Source organism: Anguilla anguilla, chromosome 17 (assembly GCF_013347855.1).
Source record: "Anguilla anguilla isolate fAngAng1 chromosome 17, fAngAng1.pri, whole genome shotgun sequence".
NCBI classification, from domain to species: domain Eukaryota; kingdom Metazoa; phylum Chordata; class Actinopteri; order Anguilliformes; family Anguillidae; genus Anguilla; species Anguilla anguilla.
The window spans coordinates 14,201,892-14,223,647 of record NC_049217.1 but is presented as its reverse complement, the minus strand read 5'-3'; the positions used below and the strand labels follow the sequence as shown (position 1 = coordinate 14,223,647).

The window sequence follows — 21,756 nt, the reverse complement described above, 5'->3', positions numbered from 1 at the left end:
GTAAACTGTTTTGGGAATACCTAGTTTGAAGATCTTTTTGACAGCTATTGCTCAAAGTGTGTTTTTACCCACATGGGCAACACCTTATTGGGAATGAGGACCACATTGAAAAAAAAAAATAGAAGGCAAAGGGTTTAGTTGCTCCTGCATCACAGGCAGGTAAACAGTCCAATAGAATCAATAAAACAGATGAAAGTAAATGACAAGAATTGTGTGTAAATTACCAAATAACATACTGTTGTGGTTTTCATGTGTGTTGATGCATTGTAGGATAAAGTGCTTCCGTTGTAGTTCAGTGGGAGCGTGAGTAGGTAAATGGCTCTAATTTGTTACGGAAAATAAAACCATTCATGAGGTCGTGTGGCATAAACCGCAAATGTACTGTATGAAAGAGATTATGAAATGAGCCGTATAAGCAAAAGTATATAGCGGGCTTAAATCTCAGGGGTGATAGTGCCGTTGTTCCCTTGAATAGGCCATGCACCGTGTATTATCTCAGAACATTTAAGTTAATGAAATAATGGTCTTAGCAATCTCATCTGAAATCATGTGAAAAGCAAATAAATAAAAGAGTATTAGTATTGATCCAACCCTTCCCTTTATTTCACAGTATTTTGTCTGAAGCAGATATAACATAGCAGTAGGAAAGAAAGAAAAAAAAATCACTTTATTGTGCTCTTGTTCGCTTCTAATATGTCTCTCAGCCGGGGCTGTTTTTGATCCTGTCTGAAGTTCAGTTGAGTCAGCCTTTCGTAGCGTAGCCCATTCTAAGTGGGTGCTACTTCCGAGTCAACCGTTTCGTCTGAAGGTCTCCCTGTTCTGTCTGGCTTCACTGTCACACACTGGAGTGCTACAGTACGCGGTAAAAAACAAAAACAAACAAAAAAAAAAACACACAGGTTGCCTACTAATTTGTCCTTAAAACACAGAGCTTGTGTAGCCTATAGAGTCACATTTAGAAAAATAATAATAGCAAATGAGTTTGGATGTAAAAAAAAACATCTAAATACTGAAAAGAAAAACAGAGAGAAAAGATGTAAGAAATAAAAAAGATGATAAACCCTGGATTTTAAGGCGGTGGGAGTAAGAAAAAGAACAACCCGATTACTTCTATCACCCAGTCGAAGAAAAAAAAAAAAGAAGAATAATACAGAATTCAGTGGCAACAGTTCGGCTCTGGAATATAAAAACAAGACTTTGCTAATGAAATTAATACTTAGCAACATTAGCGCAGAAACTCAGTCACTCTTCAGCTGGTTGGTTTAGTCACTCTTTTGCCCTGTGTCACTAAATGTTTCAAAATGTTAAGCCCAGCATAAAAAAAACATCCTACAGTAACAGACTATCAATTGCTAACACCCATTACTTTTTCATGTTTGTAGTTTTTTTTTTCTTTTTAAACAAACACTTGACAAGAAAAAAAGGAAAACCAATTAGATGCACTGGGTTCCACAAAACAGATGGGGGGATATGGAGAGGGGGGTTAAGGTTTGTGAGTAACAAAGACTGCAGCAACTGTAAAGAGAAAAAAAAAGCTGCCACATACTTTTATGATGTGAATACATTCATCCTTAGATCTATAGGTTCAGTCTGGGCTCTGTAATGTCTGCAGGGCATGTGAGACCTCTCTGCTGCAGCACTTTGGTTGAACGTAATTACATAAGAAAATGGCGCATCTGGGCTACAGAGGGAGAAGCCCATTCGCTATCTGTAGATTGGTATGCTGTGTAATAGGTACGAAACGCATCTGTTGTCGAGAGACCGCCAGTGAACAGCAGTGAAAAGCTCCAGCACCGAACCTTCTCCTCCAAACTGATGACGGGTCTGGTGAGTCTCTATACCTCAAGGCATCTGTGGTGAACTGAGGCAACTCAGAGGGGAGGGAAAAAAAAGTGGCAACAACAGTTTCTATTTTTCAGTTGGAAAAGAAATGTAGACAAATAAAACCATTTATCTCCAAACTGGCTTGTGTCTTCAAATGATTCGAGACGCTCCCATGGAAAACCTCGCTGTTGTTTGCGAGTCTTGTCAACTTTTTACCAGTTGGGACAGAAGCTTGGAGCTGCCGATAAACCAGCCTCGTCATAAACAGGAGCAGGAGGCTTGCCTCTGGAACTTTTGCTACACTTCCCGGTCTCTCCACTGTGGGTGTTGGTATTTAACTGGAATTATCTAATATTTTACATTACCGATATTGCGCAGACCTTTCCTCAGATATTGTGCAGTTTGCTCTGTGATACCTGCAAGTAAGTATGGGATAGCAAGAGTAGGGGAGGGAGAAAACAATGGGGCATGTAGAATAATGTACCATTTCATTGAACAGTGCAATTTTTATCCATCAGGACAGAAGACATTCATCTGAGACCAACAGAATAGTAATAAAGATGCTGTCTCTGAAATCCACGGTTAAAACCTGATTCAAACAGGCATATTTTACAGCAAAAAAGTTGTAAATATATAAATTTATTTCTGTTCATAGTTCTTTCAGAGTGTAGAACAAATCAATCTCGTCCTCTCTTTCTCCCTCCACAATGCACAGTGAGAAGTGTGTGTGCAGACAGCATGGATGCAGTTCTTAGAGGAAAAGAAACATAGTCTTGTATACGAAGTGTTCAGCAGACACGTTTGCTTTTGTTGGTTTGGATTCTCTTAAAGTACACAACAGTTAATCCACGGTCACAGGACACGGCCATGCGATACCCAAATAATTATATTCCAAATGCATTTTTTTTGTTTTCTTTTTCGCGGTAAAAGATAAGGTATTTTCCTGTTAATTTCATTACAAACGTTAGACCGGCATTTCCACTGTTCCATTTTCAGTCAGTCCACAAATTTAAGTAAAACACCTGCAGAGGAGCCTCAGTATTAATTATTTAAGCTTAATTTCCCTCTCTATATGGAATTGAAATGCTTTCAGTTTTTTTAGTGTAGTTATTTTGGCCCAAAATAGAAGTCTGAGAGGAATCAAGATTTGTGTTGAGCCGATACACCTTTCCAATAATCTAAAATGTCGTGCAAGTCCTCATCCTTGGCAAACTGAACTTTTTTGCGCAGCGCATGCCCTGCCGCCATGTACTCCCCCTCTTTGTGCCGTTTGCGGTGGATCTTGAAGCGCTCCCAAAAGGAATGGGACGGCTTGCAGTAGAACTCCGGGCTGGAGGCGTAGCTGAGGTCGTGGTACTCGGGAGAGAGCTGGGAGTAGGTCATGTCCCTGGGGCGGGGGCGGGTGAGGGGCTCCAAAATGGAGGCCTTGCGGTTCCCGGGCCCCTCCAGCTGCTCCACCTGGAGTGAATCCGGGTAGGCGTGCCGGTGGTCGCTGTACTGCCTGATCTTCTCCGCCTCCGCCCTCAGGATGGCCACCGCCGGCGTGACCGTCAGGATGGTCTCGCCCGTCGGGGAAGTCTTCTCGATGTACTTGGCCTCTGACTTGTAGGCCATGTCCGAGCGGTAGGGCCTGGGGCTCCGCATGGGGCCGCAGGAGGTGCTGGGGCGCTTAGGGGAGGCCTCTGTGCTGTGGTGCCTCTGTAAAGAGTGGTGGTAGCTATCCTTGTAAGAGGGGGACAGGAAGTTCTGCTTGCTGGGAGGCTGCTCGGAGATCAGCACCAGCTGAGGCTCAGCGGTGGACACGGCTCCGGATTTCACCCCTTGAAATGACGTGGATTCTGATTTCAAGGCGTCTATGCAGTTGTTGATAATCTGATTGACTTTGTCCACCTCTTTGGCGATGGTGGAGATTTCAGCCACCGAGCCTTGGTTGTTCCCAGAGATGGTGAGGTCGCAGTCCCGGCGATCCGGTTGCTCGCCGGTGCGTACCTCAATGTAACTCCCCTTGGCCATTTTTGGCGTTTCGCTTATGTCCTGAAGTTTGTACTGTTCGATTTCACCCGGGGGAAGGTACGGCATCCTGGACATGCTGTCTCCAGACATCATCTGCTTCTGTGACATCCGTGGCATCGTTCCCCCTTCAAGTTCTGCACCATACTTGAGCTCGATGATATTTTTCTTGAGGCTGTCAGATTTTTTGTGCTTTTCATCTTTTTGTCTCTTTTTACGCAAACAGTAGTAGATCACCCCCAAGAATATCACCATGCTGAAGAGACAACCGAGGATGGTCATGATGTAGTGGGTGGCAGTGGAGCTGTTGACCGAGTGGTTCTCCTTCTCATTTTTGGGTCCCGTGGAGATAGTCAAACATGTGTGGTTGAACCGCAAAGAATTCCGTATGGAGACCACGCAGTATGTGTAGTCTGTGTGGGGTTTCAGGTTTTTCAGCTCAATCTCCTCTTTATTAAGCTTCAGATTTTGGATGTCGGTGAAGAAGCTGTTCTTGTAAAGGGCCAGGATGTACATTTTCCTGTATGGGTTTGGGATCTGGACCAGGATGGTGGCACTCTTGTGTGAAACTTGCTTTAACTTCATAATAGGTTTCATGTCAGGATCGATGTAGGTCGGACTGATGCCTATGCCCTCGTCCGGCTCAGTTCCTGAGGGGCAGTCCTCCAACCCACAAGGGGTAGAGTCTGGTGGAAAAGTAGTGGTGTCAGGAGGCACCGGTATGTAAGGAGTCACGTAGTCATCGGTGCAAACAGTGGACAGCATGTGCAGGGCATTGCGGTAAGTGGGGTTGTTTGGGTTCTGGCTGAGGAGGCTGTAGCCTGAGAAACCGGGCGGCGAATCGCAGACCATGCGTTCGTTTGTTCTGTTGGGGAAAGCGGAGAGCCACTTGACGAAGCCCAGGAGCTCGCAGGAACAATTGAATGGGTTGGTGTACAGTTCGCAAGTCGTCAGCTTCGTCAAACTGGTGAACGTCGACCCGTCCAGCTGCTGGATGCGGTTCATTGACAGGTCTATGTTTTCGATGTTGGGGCATTCCCAGAAGGCATTGGGTGTCACAGTCTCAATCAGGTTAGCCTGGAGGTAGAGGTACTGCAGCTTGCCCAAACCCCGGAGGATTCCCTCAGTCAGGTTCCGTAGTCTGTTGAAGCCCAGCTGAAGCACTTGCAGGTTGAACTGAGCAGAAAAGGCCCCATCCTCGATGTAGTTGATCTCGTTCTTGGTCAGGTTCAGGTATGTTAGGTTAGCAAAGCGGCTCAAGGCTGAGTAGTGGATGCTTTTGATCTTGTTCTCGTTCAGGCGCAGGTCCACAATGGTGCTGTTGATATGCTGCGGGATGGCTTCGTAAGGCGGTTGGTTCTGGCTGCAGATGGCCAGCCATACAAAGCCCTTCTCTCCCTCAATGAGCCAGCAGTCCCCCCTGACCCCGCCAGTGTGGGTCAAAGACAGAATAGTAAACCACCAGAAGAAGGCACTCAGCGCCATGCCTACACAGGCAGCCCTTGGAGCCTCTCGGGAGGTCATAGCAACACCGACGGCGACCCAAAGAGACCGCAACTCCGGTTTTAACAGGGCGGAATTAACTCACAGGTAGTTAAAATGGTTTTGGCTCTAAGATGGGGGGGGGGGAAATAAGTCCAGAAATCTGTTGCTTGATGAGCTGGACAAGAGTTGCACACTCCTGTTCTGTCCGTAAGACGATTTCTCTGGTCTCTTCCTGTGGAGGGTTAATCTCTAAAGGCCTGCGTCTTGGTGACCTCAGGCTGGTTTGTGCTTATTTCTCCTGTGGCACGCATCTCCTCTGAGCCTCGTACTCGCGTCCCCTTTTCTCTCCCTCCACCTGTCTCTCATTTATGGACCCTGAGGTGGAACCTAGAGAAAGGACACAGAGAAAGGGGAAGTTGAGTGGGTGACAAGAAAATAAAAAAATGACAAAAGGGAAAAAATAAACAAAATGAAACAATACCGACATGGCGAGAAAAGGTGCAGAAAAGGCTCCCAAGCATATTTATCTTCAAGATTAGCCCTGAAAGGGGAAAATACAACCTTATGGCGCTTTCTTCAAAGCTATGTTTAACATTAAAGTGTTTGATCTCTGTAGTTTCTGTATGAATGAATGCATGTTTGACAAAAAATGCACACAATGTAGATGCGCACAAAATCAGATTGGGCTCCTTGTTATTTATTTTCCTTTTTATTGAATTCCACAGGCTGTCCGATATTGCTGGAGGACAACACTGACCAAACGATCTAAGAGTATATCCCCAGGAGGCTGAAATGCATTGTTTTCACTTCCGTTCAATTAAATCCACACCACAGACCTTCAGATGCTTAAAACATTCCTACTGAACCATTGTGTTTATTGCCTCAAAATGAAAACTAAACTACAATTTAAATGTGTTATTTTTTTCATGTGACATGAAACATGACCCTCAATAAATTGTGTTTATTGCCTCAAAATGAAAACTAAACTACAATTTAAATGTGTTATTTTTTGAATGTGACATGACCCTCAAATGAGCAGTCTCTTGGTTTCTCTTTTACATGGAAACCCAGTTGGATCACTGACTATTTAAGAGACATCACTGCTCTCCCTGTAGCATACTGCTATTAAAAGACGACATTCACCAATTAGTGCATGACAGTCAGGGAAAACAGAATGTCCTTACTTTCACACCATTAGCTTGGAGACAAGCACAGCTGATGGGACCAGCATTCATGTGCTGAACCAAACTGCTTGAGCTGGAACAACATTAAAGATAAGCAGAAATTCATTTGAGGATTACATAATGAGAAATCTCCCTCCCTTTTTCTCTATCTCTCTGTGTGTGTGTGTGTGTGTGTGTGTGTGTGCCTGTGTGCGTACGTGTGTGTGTGTGTGTGCATGTGTTTACATTACAAATTACATTAGATCAGACATTGCTATGGTTTAGTGATAAATTCACAATAATATTATGTTATCTATAAGTGAGATTCTTCCTGCCTCTTGCCCAATGCATTCTGGGATAGGCTCCATCACTGGATAAGTGGGTATTGCTAATGGATGGATGGATAAATAAGATTCATTGTTTAATTCAAACAATGAGACTTGGTGTGACAGCGCAGTGTTGGACAAATACTGTACATCTGGACTAACAACCCGGCATCATCTAGTTTAGATGTTCGTACAGGTTGTGTAGCACAATAATTGTCTTGTACACAATAACATAATAAGATATTATTATACTGTCTTATTTCACATTAACATAATATATACTTACAGTACATATTGTAATATATTATTCACAGTTTAATGTAGAGGTCTGAATTGGGTTAGAAAAGAGGTCTGAAGGTTATACCGCTCAACACGAACTAGCCTGACAAGTTCTAGCCAAACGTTTATGCCCGTACACAATGACTGAAATAACAAGCTAACAACACCATATAGCAAAATTTAAAATAATGTAGTGTTTCCCACAGGAAAGCTGCTGTTGAACCAGCAACAGTTAACAACAATTGACAACAACAGCACAAAGCTTCTTTGTAGTGTACTGTTTTGCTCGCCTAGAAAATTAAAACACCTGTATTTGAGCTTTCATGCTTATTTTTAAACACATTTTTCCTTCAGTTAAATGTGACATTACGATTGTCACTTACACCTCCGCAACAAACAGCACAGGTTTGACATCCTCTTTCTTTCAGTACGTGTTTGCAAAAAGTATGTTTGGAAAACAGAGGAATAATGATCAGAACAGTTAAAAGTGATGTAAACACGTCGGGTTGTTGCCATTCCTATTGACAAGAACAGGCTAACCAGCTAGCTTTAGTGCCATTATTTCCTTCTGTCAGACATTACCTTAATCAATTTATCACTCCCGTGCTGTCAAGTATGGCTATTTTTATTGGCTAGTTGAGCATAAAGATGCACTACAAAAACTGGAAGCTTTGCACCACTGTTGTCAATCGTTGTTAACAGCTGGCAGAAGTGTCGCTACTCTTTCTGTTTGTAAACTTCTGGGTTGGCAGCGGGCCCGTACCTGGTCTGACCCTACATCGTAGAGCTAAAAATAGGCCTGAAATCCGGCCTGATCACAGCATACCTTGGGTCACTCCCGGCTTCGGGTCAGGATGCAGACCTCTGGTTTAATGTAATAAAAAATATGGAACACTGAGCAGTGCTTTCGCCTCAAAGTTCCCTGGTGCTGTCTTTGCAGCGCATAAATATATTGGCTTGTGAAGTAGATGCAAATGTCAGCATGCTGTTGCCAAGCCAAAATTAGAAAAACTCATAATCTTGACTTTCTGGAAATACTACCAGTCTGGGCTAATGAACTCAGTAAACCCTTTTGCTCACCCACAGTAAAGTTTAACCTCTGTTTGATTTCTTCATTTCTTACTTTCCTGAAGACAAACCTCACACTGACAATACCTGTATTCTCTCTTTGGGCGTTGCTTTTTCCTGTTCAGGTTACATTAAATGACCATGAAAGGAACTGGAAAGTAGAGACTACTGGAAATACGCAATGTGTTGTAATTCAGTGCCTACATTAGATGGTGATATTATTATTATACAGACACTTAACCCACGATGTCCAATAATGTTAATGCTATTTTCATTTACATAATAAAATGTAAAAAAATGAATGGGTGAACTGAATAAAATACCCTCCAGGGCTAATACTGTGCAGCATGTTGATATTCAAATTTCGCTTTTTTTTTTTTTATTTGTTCCCCATATAAGACTGAACACAAGCATTGCTAAGCTAAAGCAACAATGCAATCTGCACTGCGCAAAATGCCCCATCTTTGTTTTTGTTTTCAAGATGATTTTGCTTAAGGAAAAATAATTAAATAAATGCATCCAACTTCAAACAAGCCTGAGGGGAATGCCGTTTCTTCTTCCACAGTACGTCGCATCACGTATCTACGGCAGCGGTGTGACAGGAGTGTGATAGCGTTGTAACAAATGAACCCTTGCATCAGGGGACAAAGTATTCCCGGTGAAAGCTGCGTTCCAGTTACACGCTTCCACTATGAAGAAGCCGAGCAGTCGGAAAGAATGGCAGCGGCTCACGCTGCGAGAATGGGATGTGTCACAAAATGACTCCTCCAGTATTAATCAAACCCTCACGGAGTTAATTCGAGTCCAGAATAGATCAATTTTACTCTGTCTGAGGGAAATTGCTCTGACAATTTTTTAGCGGTGCGGGATAATAACGTACCGACATACATCTTTCATGTCTTTGGAGAACATAGCTGTATTCACGGTACACATATGAAAATAAATAAATAAATAAATAAATAAATAACTTCCTGTGTGCTATTGCCCAGACTGTTCAAAGAAAGGTTTTCAGGCTCAACGGCAGTGTAGTTTTAAATGCAAGTCATGCAACGTTTGACATTCAGCTGAACCCAACCCCGACCCCCCCCCCCCCGCCCAGAAATTATAATGTCAGATGTTATGTCACACTGGCTATGCATAGGACGTCTCTGCAGGAAGTAAGAGGTCATCCATAGTCCTGATTGGCCCATTTCAAAACACCAATCAGGTAGCGCAGCATTTAAATCCACTCTCAGCTCAGATGCCTTATGCATGCGATTGCGAGCACTGTCAAGCTTAATAAAGGGCCTGCTGGTTTGACACTGTTACGAGATCATAAATCACTCCATCGCTCAGTGCCCCAGTGACATGCAGATAATCTTACGGCTATGAAATATAATTATGATTACCCGCGACGCTTACGTACGAGACATCACGACGCTCGTAATGCTCTCGATGTTTAAAGGGTCCGGGACCGACGAAGCGCGCTGCGACGGTTTCCCCGTCTATTTTGGGCACGCCCCTTTGCTCATACAGTACGTACAAATCATGAATTCACGGCGCGGAGCGGCATCACGTTTGCGTTCCGACGCGACGCCGCGCCCGAGGAACGTAGCAGGAACTCGCTCAGGCCTCGAACGCTGAACTTCGCCGCAAGCGGTTCGCAGGGCAACGCGCGACACGTCTCAGGGACACGCTCGCTCCTGGTTGTCACGCGCACCTGGGGTTCCGCGGCAAATCCACCGGCGTAATCAAGACCGGTGAGACACGCGCTCAAGACCGCGGTGCGGAGCGCGCGGTCACGACGGTCGGGAGCCGCGGGCGGTCACGAGAGTTCTGAAACAGGCAGAACGTTGTGACGTCTTCCCAGTCTGGAGCGGCACCCTGGTGAACCGGAGCGACGGAGGGGTGGGGGTGGTGTCGCGGTCGTACTCCGGCGTCTGTCGCCTCGGCCGCGTTCCACTCCAAGCGCAGACGCACGCAGCCGGCGGCGAGGGACAGATTTAGATTTCACACGAAGCCGCCAGCACTCAGGGGCACAGGCTGAAACCTCCACAAACGGTTAAAAAAACAACATCAAAGTGAAGTCACTCGCTTCACTAAAACCTCTTTATATTACTCTTCAGTAGATTTCTGCGAGATTTGGAGTCTAGTTCACATCGTTCGAAAATTATAAGGCAAAGGTAACGCGTATGTTCATTAATGTTTTTCATTTCTTATATTTTGGGAATTGTCAAAACAATAAGCGTTATTAAATGAACTCTTATCCAGTAACTCTGCAGTCTCGAAAATCAATTTCCAGATGACCTTTAATGGCAGTCCGTAGAGAATTAATTTAATGCAAACAGCATGAAAAGCATACTCGATTGCATATTTGACTTAATATCTCCCCGTGTACTGAAAATCTAGAAGCTTCTAACTGCACCAATATAATTATATATTTTTTACTTTTTAATTACAGAGGAGAACCTTTGATGAAGTGCATTGATTTGTGTGGATTCAGTCCACTGGAGGCATGCCTGCTTAGACACGGAAATTTTCTGGTTCTGACTGAAAGCGTGAGAGGGTGCAGTGTGGGCGCATTATGGCATTATGGTGCCCTGAAATGGCGGAACTATGCATAAAAAGTGCTGTCATTTCTGCATGGTGAAACCAAAGTGTATAAAAATGCCCTTAAATAAAAGCTGAGAATGTGCACCTTAATTCCTTAACACCTTAATGTGCACTGTGTTTCTTTATTACAGATCTAAAGTTGTGGAGTACAGAGTCAAATCAAGAAAAAATGATGTCTTTATCCCAAACATCATGGCGTTCACTGTTTATATTCTTGCTTATTTCTGTGGTAATATTAATAATTTCATTAAAAAGAGTTCTCAAAAAGGTATCTATTGTAGCAAATCAACCACAGTCCTCATAGTCCAAATAAGTATGCTTGAACACAGGGGGCTACGCATTGAAAACCTGCTTGCATCAGCATACTCAAAGTACCTTGGCAGCAAGGCAGTTAATTAAGTCAATTAATAGTGCAGAGCCAAACCATTTGCAAAGCTAAACACATAACAGGATCTTTTTAGAATATTTAGGAATGATCAAACATCAACAGTAGAATTGACATCCCGGGTAAGGTCATTTATGATATCCGTAAGCACCAGAATATACACAAGAATATCGGAGCACTAGAGCAAGATTTTTTGAAGAAAGCAAACTGAAACCTCTGCCTATCATATCCATGTTTATTTTCTGTTATGTGTAATATCAAGCATAAGTAAAGCCAACAGAGTTTTCAAAAAAATACAAGAATACCTAGTGCTGAATAAAATGAGACAACCTCTTCCCAGCAGTCGGTGGGGGGGTGGGTCGTACAACATAGAACATTGTAGAAATTACAAACTTCATAATAAAACAAGAACTATGGAAGGGTTGAAAAGTTTTGAGACCGTTGTTCTGTCTCCCCATTGTATAATTGCTGGCCCCCGAGCCCCTGATTTTGAAACCAAAAGGCTAGCACCTCCATCTCTTAATACACTTGCAATTTGCCTACTGTCTTTCAAATCAGATCGGGCTCCTTGTTATTTATTTTCCTTTTTATTGAATTCCACAGGCTGTCCGATATTGCTGGAGGAAAACACTGACAAAACGATCTAAGAGTATATCCCCAGGAGGCTGAAATGCATTGTTTTCACTTCCGTTCAATTAAATCCACACCACAGACCATAACTCATAGCCTGTTTTGTGTTTACTCCAGAGACCCGTAAAAAGAACGGCTCTATCTGTCTCAAACACTGCGGTTCTGGAGCTGTAGCAATGAAACAATCTGTCCCGAGAATATTTATAAGAACAGACAAAACACTTCACCGTGCCAGCAAAACAAAAGACACCGCAAGCCTTAGTTCCGTGTGTTTTGTCCTTATCTTTGAATGAGTTTTGAGCAGTTAATAAGTTTTCTTGCTTTTTATTCTTTCCTAGCAAAGCTTCAGTTGTTGGGCTCTGAAATTATATATATATATATATATATATATATATATATATATATATATAATATATAAATAAAACTTAAATGTGTTACTGAAAGTTCCTACAAGATTGAACTTGGCCATACATCAATGTTGAAGAAAGAGTAATACAGGTTTCAATACAGGTTACTGAAATTGTTTAATGGGAGAATGTGTAATGAGGAACATAAAGACCATAAAGGTAATAATTATGTTTTGTGAATCTCCAGATAGGGAAAACCCATTGTAAAATAACAATCGACCACATTTAACCACTGAGTAATCAAGAACATTTTAACAGAATTAAAACGTCAAAGGCCCAGCGATATAAAGAACGGAAATGTAAGCCTGCATACCACCCGGCACCTCTCTCTCTCATCCCTCTCTCTCTCTCTTTCAATTAAATTAAACGCCTTATTGGCATGCCTTATTTTAAAGGACCTATTGCCAAAGTTTTATATTTGTCCATAACAATTATATTTCTCTGCCTCTGTTCTCTCTCATATACACATAAGATTTTTCTTCGGTCATTTGCGCAGGTCTCCTCTCCTCGCTATTCCCAAAACCCGTATCTCCCTAATTACATTCCCCTCGTTTCGACACCCTCCGGAAAAAAGAGCGAGGAAGTCTGCGAGAACCCCTGCATTACAAATCCACTTAAGGCCCACGTGGTGGCCTTGTGACAACCGGCAATTTTATCGTGATTGGAGCGCGGGAGAGCTCCGGAGTGGTCAAGCGTGGGCGGCGAGATTGACAGGCAGGTTAATCGCGTGGGACGGCTTCTGTGGCGCTTGATCCGGGGATGTGTAGTGCGTCCCTCCCGCCAGCCGCGGCTCCGGGCGCGAGGCGTCGGGCGCCGAGGGGGGCGCGCGGGGGGGTTGGGGGGCCGGGGGGGTCAGAGCGACGGGCTAATGATACAGGACGTGCCGCTCGGATTCGGCGGGCCGTCCGCTCCCGCGGTTTAGCGGTTCGGCTTCGTTCAGGCGTGACTCGTCGCAGGCGCACGCGAGCGCGGACCGGCCGCCATCGCGGCGCTTGCCCCCGATAGCCAGCGCGTGTAAAACACTCGTCCGGATACGTGCTTTGTCATTCCTTAAAGGTTTCGAGGTCATCCGCTTGACCCGCTGCACTTTTCTGGACGCGATGTTCCTTTAATGCGCGCTGTCAGAAGCTGCATCCCGGATTAGGCTCTGCATTCCAAAGATATAATTCATGTATGTGCATACAATATTTGTTTACTGAGTGTGCATGGTCCTGCTTTGTCCCCGTTTTGAGGAAAGGACAGCAGAGGTTTGTGGGGGAAAACCAAAGAAAGGCTCGGCCGAAATTGTGACCTTCTCAATTAACCTCCCGTGTCTACCCTGCCCTAACATTATTAAACCTGTCGTGATCTTCAATGGGTAAATAAACATTGACAGGGACCCATTTGAAATGCGCGTTCCTTCGGGGTGAAGACCGGGGTAAACAAGCCCGGAGAATAAACAAAACCGGGCGGTGAACTAAACATGACAACACAGGGGAATCCTTTTACGGTGCGCATGCAATATTAATGCGAGAAAACATATCCCTGCTACGCGCCACTCGTGACTACCGGCGGCCATCGCAAACGAGACGTGGCGCGGTCATAAATGATGCAGAGTACTGCATTCCCTCATTACAGCCTCTTGCACCGTGGGCCAATCACTCACATACGATGCTAAGGGGTGGAAATGAAGTTATTTCAATTATGCTAGCACATAACAAAGTTTCTGCACTTCTGCCCATGGGTGAATTTCACTAAACACCGATGGTTTGTGCTTCTGCTCTTGTTTCCATTGTAAGAGCTGGCTGTGGAACATTCTGGACCGGATACAAGTGTTGGCTGTTAATAAAGGGGAATTCCACTGCAAAACAACATTTAGCTCATTTAGCAGATCAAGGCGTAACTGATTAATTCTCTGTGTGGCTTGCCAAAGCAATCTCTGTACAGGGCAATCGGCAGTGAAGGGTGCACAATTTGGTAGAGGTACAGTATATGTCAAAAAGACTTACAACTCTACCTTTCCTCATTTTTTAGAACTTATAATGGGTGGGCAATTTGATTTTGGAGATACATCCAAAGCAACCTGTGACCGGTGTTGTCCCCATGGACAGTAAGTACCCACCTATTTTAGTCTGGAGAAGAAGGTTCCTGGAGTATGCACAGTAGTTTGGGGCTTTTTCTCTGCATTCACTACAGGTAGGGAGCTAGCCTCTTCATTTCAATCAGGAGGACAGCTACTCTTCTAGTAAAGTGGCTATTTGGGTTGTCTATTTATTTATTTATTTATTTATTTATTTACTTACTTACTATTGCGGAACTGTCCCACCTACATTCACTGATTGAGGACAATGCTGATTGAATTTAAAGTTGAGAGCAATGTTGACTGAATCCAGGCCTAAATATTATTACAGGATTTGCTTTTGAAAGGTTGTTTGTTTTATTGCATTTCCCCATGATCTATGGAGTGGTAAGACAGTTTCCCTCAAATTTCACACCATTCTGCACTCAAGTGGCACTAAGATGGAGCACAATTGGTTTAAGGGACACAGTGATACTCCTGCTTCTCAGATAAACACAGCTATCTGTATAATCTTTTTCCCCAAAAAACAAATCTGCTCACTGATCACAATAAACAGAAAAAAATAAACACGTTAAATATTGCATTGTTTATATTATGCATACATAGTGCAAGCATAACATATTTTACCATCTAAACTAAACTGTGAACAGCCGACAGCAGGGATGGACAAAAAGCAAAAGAAAAGAAAAGAAAACTATGATAAAAAAGGAGATATTAGAGGCAGCTCATGGTGATGAAAGTAATAAGATAAACATCTAAGATTGATGGGAATTAGTTCAGAGGAAAAAAAAAAAAAAAACATTGCTCATCAAGATTTAAATAAGTTTCCAAGGCTTTAAAGTGATAGTTTGGGATCATAAACATGGGCACCTATCAGATAAGGCCTTCACAGACTGAAAATCACTGCCCAGCTTTTTCAAGCCTCCAAGTCCTCAGTGTGTTCTTCATTCTGCTAAAATATTCATTGAAAAACTGTTTGCAACAAAAAGGTTATTGAAGGCAAGTATCTGCACACTAGAATGGATTAATAACTAATGCATATGTTATCTCTAGATAGATATTTATATTATGCATGAAAATGTATATAAGATACACGCGATGCATTTTTCACACGTTAGCCAAGATGTCAATCAGATTTGATCTCATATAGGGACACAATTATTGTCCAGATAAAATAACAGTGTGGCTAATCTTTCACTACCCAATTTCATTTTAATTATTAGAATGACCCTGTGATGACTCCGTGATGAAATGCAGTAGATTAATTATGCATAGGCAGGGAGATACTGGCCAAACATGTCCATAACAGGCACAAGGCGTCCAAAAATTCTAAATCAACGTCTTTAAAAATGCTGCATGAAAATCAAAGGCATACTGTACATATTGTGCGACTAGTTATTGACCACTTCCCACCCAACCCTCCCCCCCCCCCCCCCCCCCCCATCTAAACAAATAGACATAGGTTTACAATTCCTCCTCTTTCCTAACACATTGCCTGTGTGGGAAAAGATGTACACTGCAAATAACATCCAGGCCATCCTCAACCATCTTTCACATGGCCGTTCAGCTGAAGAAAGCCAGACTGGGGGGTCGGGGGTTCGTGGGGGGGGGGGGGGGGGGGGGGGGGGGGGCAGGGTCATTGACTACTGACGATCTGTTTCACTCTGATCTGAGGGACGCCTCTGATGTAGATCATACACTCAATCTCTAACCAGTCTTTGTCTTCTCATACATGCTTTATGCCTGAATTCTACAGCGTCTGCCATTGACTTGCAAAGCCATGCCTTGCCAGAACATTGTGTTTTCATTTCCACATTTTCTTCTGTGGTTCTGTTTTGGATGCGTCTGAAATGCCTGACCCTAAAATACATGGTGTTCGCAAAGCATGCAGATTCCCGTGTTGATCTTTCCATGACAATTCTCTGGGATTGCAGCAGCTCGAGGCGTGGGTGGTTTCGATGGCCGTCTGACAATGACTGTTGACCACGTATTGCGATCCCGTTGTCTGAAACGGCTAGAGCTTTGTTCCAATCGCCTGGATTTGCTAATTAGCACAATTTTTCAGACAGGAGGTAGAACTAATTAGTGAAATCAGCTGGCTGAGTTCATGGGTGGAAGAAACACATGGCAGGACTTCTACTGTCTTATCCCTGGGCTGTTTTCTCAGAAAGAATGAGAGTACTGGACTCATAAAGCTTATTCAACTGCCCAGTGTATAACTGTCTCTTCACTCCAGTCCACAGCAGTATGAAATGTCCAAGGCCTAAATGCTACAAGCACATTTAAAATGGGGCATTGGTGTTGCAATAGCAAACGAGTCAATCATTGCTATTGATGGGGCATCTCCATTGAACCTTTAACGACACTTCACCTGAATTACCTGAGCAGATGTCTTAATGTATAAATGAGTGAGGTCGAATGCATGAAATCCGACTCAGTCTGAATCAGGGATGAACTGAGGAAATGAATAACTCAGTGGTCAAGACGAGTCTGTCTGAACTTTGCTAACAGCTTTCCCTGAATATTTCGATTCCACTTCCTGCCTTTAAGTATTTTACTTCGTTATCGATTGCTTAGATGTTCAGTTACAATTGATATAAAGCTCTCTTTCAGCCAAGACCTTTCCAATCCTTAATGTGTCTTTGAGAAAGGAGACATCTCCATCATTGCACAGCTTAAAAACCTTTTTTTCTTTTTCCTGCAGCACTAATCTTCAATTAGAAGGAGAGACTTTACTTTGTCATAGCACATTAGAAGTTTGCTTCTTAAAGGTAGCCTTGTGGACTATTGAGAGCTAAATGATTTAAACACCTAATTTAATTCACATGAATAATGCAGCTCTGGATTGCAAATGCATCCCAAAGTCACTACTTACACCACAGTGGGTAGAACACTGGTAAGAATAGACCTTGGCACCTTCTCCTGTTCCACTTCAATAAAATAAAAAATAATCGGTTTGCAAAGAAATACATTTCAAAGGCAGTGGCGCCATCAGCGTTCTCCACCGAAAAGATGGCTTCTGTTTGGGATATAGGCGCGGCCTCTGTTCACGGCTTTGATGCTATCTGTGCTAATTCCTCTCCATCTCACTTCCCGAACCACTTTGGCCTCTGCACTAGGGTGATTATGATGACAAAGAGCTCGCTTCCATGAAGATCCTACCGGGAGAAATTAATAGTTAATTATTATGAACTGGCTTCCAGAACCTGCGGTCTCAATGGGGTAAGGGGGAGGGTAGGGTCTTCTACAGAGCTTGTCAGGGTAGGGGATGTGTGTGTAGGTGTGTGTGTGCATGTGCGTGTGTGTGTATGCGTGTGTGTGTGTGTGTGGCTTTCTGATCTGCTTCAGCACTGGCAGCAAGTCCAATGAGAATGGCCATTAAGCAAGGTGGAGAATATCGCCTTGGAGAAAAGGAGACCTTTGGGCCAGGCGTAAATCATGAGGGACTTTGTTAAACTGAAGGTTTTTCTTTTCCTCATTTCTGTGTACCTTCCCGTCTGCGACCTTTTAAGGTTTAAAAAAACAAAATGTCAGACTCGGAGCGAGTGACTAACCTGGTCCCAGCCCTCACGCAGCAGGTCACTGAATGGAAACCGTTTTTGCATGAACCCTACGAGGCTGAAGCCATTTCTTATGAGACGCACGGCATTAATGGTGCTTGTAGCTGCCAGTTCCTTCTCGCTACCGTTTGGTGCAGGAAATACTGTTCTTTTTTTTTTTGTTTTTGAACAAAAAAATTGGATCAAAGGCTATTTGCAGTGAGATTATAAATCATCTGTTCGAGCCCAGCAGTAATTTGTCATCTTATTCTTCAGTGACAAAGCTTGTTGGCACTCGCAGCACTGAATAAACAATTGTTGAGTCTCATTCAGAGATTTAAAAAAAAAAAAATAAGTGACACAATTTAAAAATTATGAGGGCCTAGAGCCAGTTGTATGTACCAATTGGCTCGTACTTCGCTATCTGATGTTGACAACTGAACAGAACTCAAGGATGGGATTTCCATATCCCAACATATCATAAAATTTCCATCACATTTTTGGCATTTTCAGGACACAGCTGTTCACACAGCAGAAAATGAGTGTTAAAAAACAGTATTTTCACCTTTAAGGTTAAGAATTCAGTTAACTTACATCAGATCAGATATATACAAACCAATCATTTGTAATATGTTTACATGTATTTACAAGATTTAAAACCTCTTTTTTGGCATCACAGTTCAGAACACAAAACAGGCATGCCATATAGCATGGGTTAGAGGAATGGGAACATTTTAGGATAGCCTAACTGTGAGCCCAGTCTTCTCGCTGACTTGCACCATTTTGCAAGCTTGATTTTTTTTTCTCTTTTCTTCTCTTTCAGTGAGAAAATAGATCTATTCCAAAGAAAATCAAATAGTTTTATAATGTTTGTTTTAAATATTTTCTCTGGGTGAAGTGAGCAAAAAATATTGAACCTGACTAGTGTCTCTCAGCTCATGAAAATCATTCATTTTTGTATAAAGGTTCCTTCATTCAAGGGAGAGCATGTCTCTCACATTATATTTTGAGCAGTATGACTGAATACAAGAGGAGGCCTTCATATCGATGGTCTTTTGGGAGGCTTGAGCAGAATCTTGAGGTTGGAGCTGATTTCTTTCAAAAGAGCAAGCTGCTAGTTCAGGTATAAAACAATTCTTTGGAGAATTGCAAATAAATGTGTAATATAACACAGCTTTTTTTTTTTTCCTATCATACCCCCGCAGAATCTTGAAATCTTGAGGTTCCATTAAAAAAATATATATAAAAAAATCCAAGAAGAAGAAAAGTTTGCCTGTTCCGCTCTTTGTGTAGCGCGCTAGGCTAACCCGCTCAAGGCCCGCGCGGAGGGAGGAGAAGCCGTCTCTCAGAGCCGTTCTAAACGACTCTCGCCGGCCGTTTCCCGTCTGACGGTTCCTTTGTATGCATGGCCTGCCTTTCCCCTCCGGCACCCGCCCCCTTTCTGTCCGTCCGCGGGTCGGGAAGGGGGGGAGGTGGGGGGCAAGTAGCCGCCCGCCGTTACGGAATGGCCCTGCCCCAGACACTGTGACATTAGGGCCCCCGCCGCACCCCCGCACCGCCGCTTTCACCAGCTGCCCTCTGCAGGAGACCTAATGGAGTCGGGGCTGTCGGACCCGCGCTCACGGGAAGCACATTAAGCCGTCATTTTCAAAAGACGGACAAACCCCCTACCGTTTCATGTGCCGCAGGGCACTTACATTACACGGGCGTCTAGCGCGGGCGCGCTATCGGATATGACATCTGCATTTCTTTCGCGCAAGACCATTACGCGTTGCTGCTAGCATTACGGGACGCAAAATCACATTTTCCGACGGGGAAAGAGCGTACGCGCGCCAGCCTATGCTTCCCCCTTTTTCACCGTCCTGCTTAATAACCACATAAACCCCCTACAGCACTCGAAAGAATCCGCTCTTGCCAGTTCGCGCACGCATTCTGAAACATATTCAATATTAAAGCAACATTAACTGCGGCCGTTTCATTCAAAATTCAGCATGCTAAACGAATACTAAAAGCCTAAAAAATGTGTTTCATTTGCTCCCATAGTAAACCATGCCATAAGGATGACAAAGGCAGGCTATTTTCGCCAGCGCAAACAATAATTGTGGCACAGACTTAGCCTCAGAGTAAAATGTTGTAAATGGCTGTTTACCCATTTTAACGGCTGTAGTCCATCATAATATGGTGCTAATCAAGACTACATTGTTTTAAATGACTTGTAACTTGCAGTAATTCTCACAGTCCGCTGAATATATTCCGTGAAAACCGTGCAATCCCAATGTTTTGCTGCCAATTTGGAACAAACAGGAACAAAAAAAAAATCCCTCTAGTGGTGAGGACACGGACAGTTTGTACCAAGAGCAATTTGTTCCAGTGTGTACTTCCAAAATGAAGCAATAAAAAGATGTCTCCAATGTGCAATGCTGCATTGGTGCATAATGTGTTCTCACACAAGAACGCTTTTCCAAAATGGCACACCTAGGAGCCGTTAGCAAAGGAGGGGTCCCGGCATTTTGCTTGGGAGTGCAGCGAACTCGCATTGCATGGCTGGCGCGCGCTCTCGGAGAGAACGGCGTGATTCGGTACATTTTAACACCTTTTACGTCCATTCAGCAGGGTGTTCGCTGAAGCACTTCAGGTAGAAGTGCTGCACCTCGCTCATGGTACAACAGTAGTGCTCCTCCTGGGAACTTTTCGAGTCCAATTCCCTCAGCTGTGTGTGAAAAGCCCACGCCATTTAATTCAGAGAGATCGGCTCGGATTCGTTCAGCATATGTCCTTAGGTTTGAAACACAATGGAATGCGAGCGTCACTGTTTCTGTTTTCTTCACCAACACAGTTTGGAGAGTTTAGCCGTCCCCAAAGGAGCGTGGAATAATGGTTAGGCGACTTGGAGGTTGCGGAATTGATTCCAAGGTAGGGTGCTGCCTTTGGAGCAAGGCTCTTAAACTCAATGGCTTCTGTAAATTTCCAGATAAATGAACAAATAGCGTATAAGAAGAGTCCGCTAAATGCCGCCATTTCAGTGTAACTTGCGAAACTGTGTTTATGAAGAAACAAACTGACTCTTAATTGTGAATTAAAGGACAAATAGTGATTAATTATGTAGGCCTATACATCTATACTTTAAAAACATATTACCACCAAACTGTTGATTTCATTGATGCACGCAAGTCATACCACTTCCAATAGCTGAAAAATTCCCCCTATTTCTTTTTTGGAGTTTGTTTGTAGGCAGGTCACCCTTCCCCTTGTGGGCATGCCTGAACTCTCTCTGATCTTTTTCCTCTTTTTTGTTTGCTGTTATGTGTGTACTACTTTTTGGTTATTTTTTATTTTTTAAATTTAATTTTTTATTAATTAAATGCCTTGGTGCAATTTTCACTTTTGCCTGTGGACTGAGACAAACTCTCCAGACAAGTCTCTGGATTTGCTTGTGTACAGCCGGGTTCTAGAAATGATTCATGCGCTGGTCTCATTACCCTCTCCTCTCAAAAGCAATTCACATGGTCACCGACACCCCAACGGTGCCAGCTGTCTGCCGTTGCTGGGGAGGCTCGCTGTTTGCTCAGAGAGAGCGAGAGAAAGAGTGAGAGAGAGAGAGCGAGAGAGAGACAGAGAGAGAGAGGGAGAAAGAGAGAGAGAGCGAGTGAGAGAGAGAGCAAGAGAGAGTGCTAGAGAGCATGCGTGAGATCAAAAGAGAGAAAGACACTGAAAGAGAGAGAGTGAGAGTCAGAGTCAGAGAGTGAGAATGAGAGAGACCGAAAGAGAGTGAGAGAGAGAGAGAGAATGAAAGAGAGAGAGAGAGAGAGAGAGAGACTGAAAGAGAGAGACAGAGAGAGAGAGAGAGAGAGAGACTGAAAGAGAGAGAGAGAGAGAGACTGAAAGAGAGAGAGAGAGAGAGAGCCAGCCTGGCTGTGGCGGTGCCAGCGGATCCTTCTGTCCCTGGCTCCTCTTGCCCTCGCGTCGCGGGGCGCCTCAAGGGTCCTTCA

At 43.6% G+C, this 21,756-nt stretch overlaps 1 protein-coding gene across 3 annotated transcripts in view; it reads right to left on the bottom strand.

Moving 5' to 3' along the window:
- Positions 1-579: 579 nt before the first annotated feature.
- Positions 580-21,756, bottom strand: part of LOC118216202 (protein ELFN1-like) — a 102,622-nt gene continuing 81,445 nt past the window's right edge. For all 3 annotated transcript variants that reach the window (XM_035397276.1, XM_035397278.1, XM_035397277.1), the window contains one exon: positions 580-5,706. In XM_035397276.1, the coding sequence (XP_035253167.1) occupies positions 2,965-5,358 (2,394 nt within the window). In that variant the 5' untranslated portion in view covers positions 5,359-5,706 and the 3' untranslated portion in view covers positions 580-2,964. The remainder of the gene's footprint in view (positions 5,707-21,756) is intronic.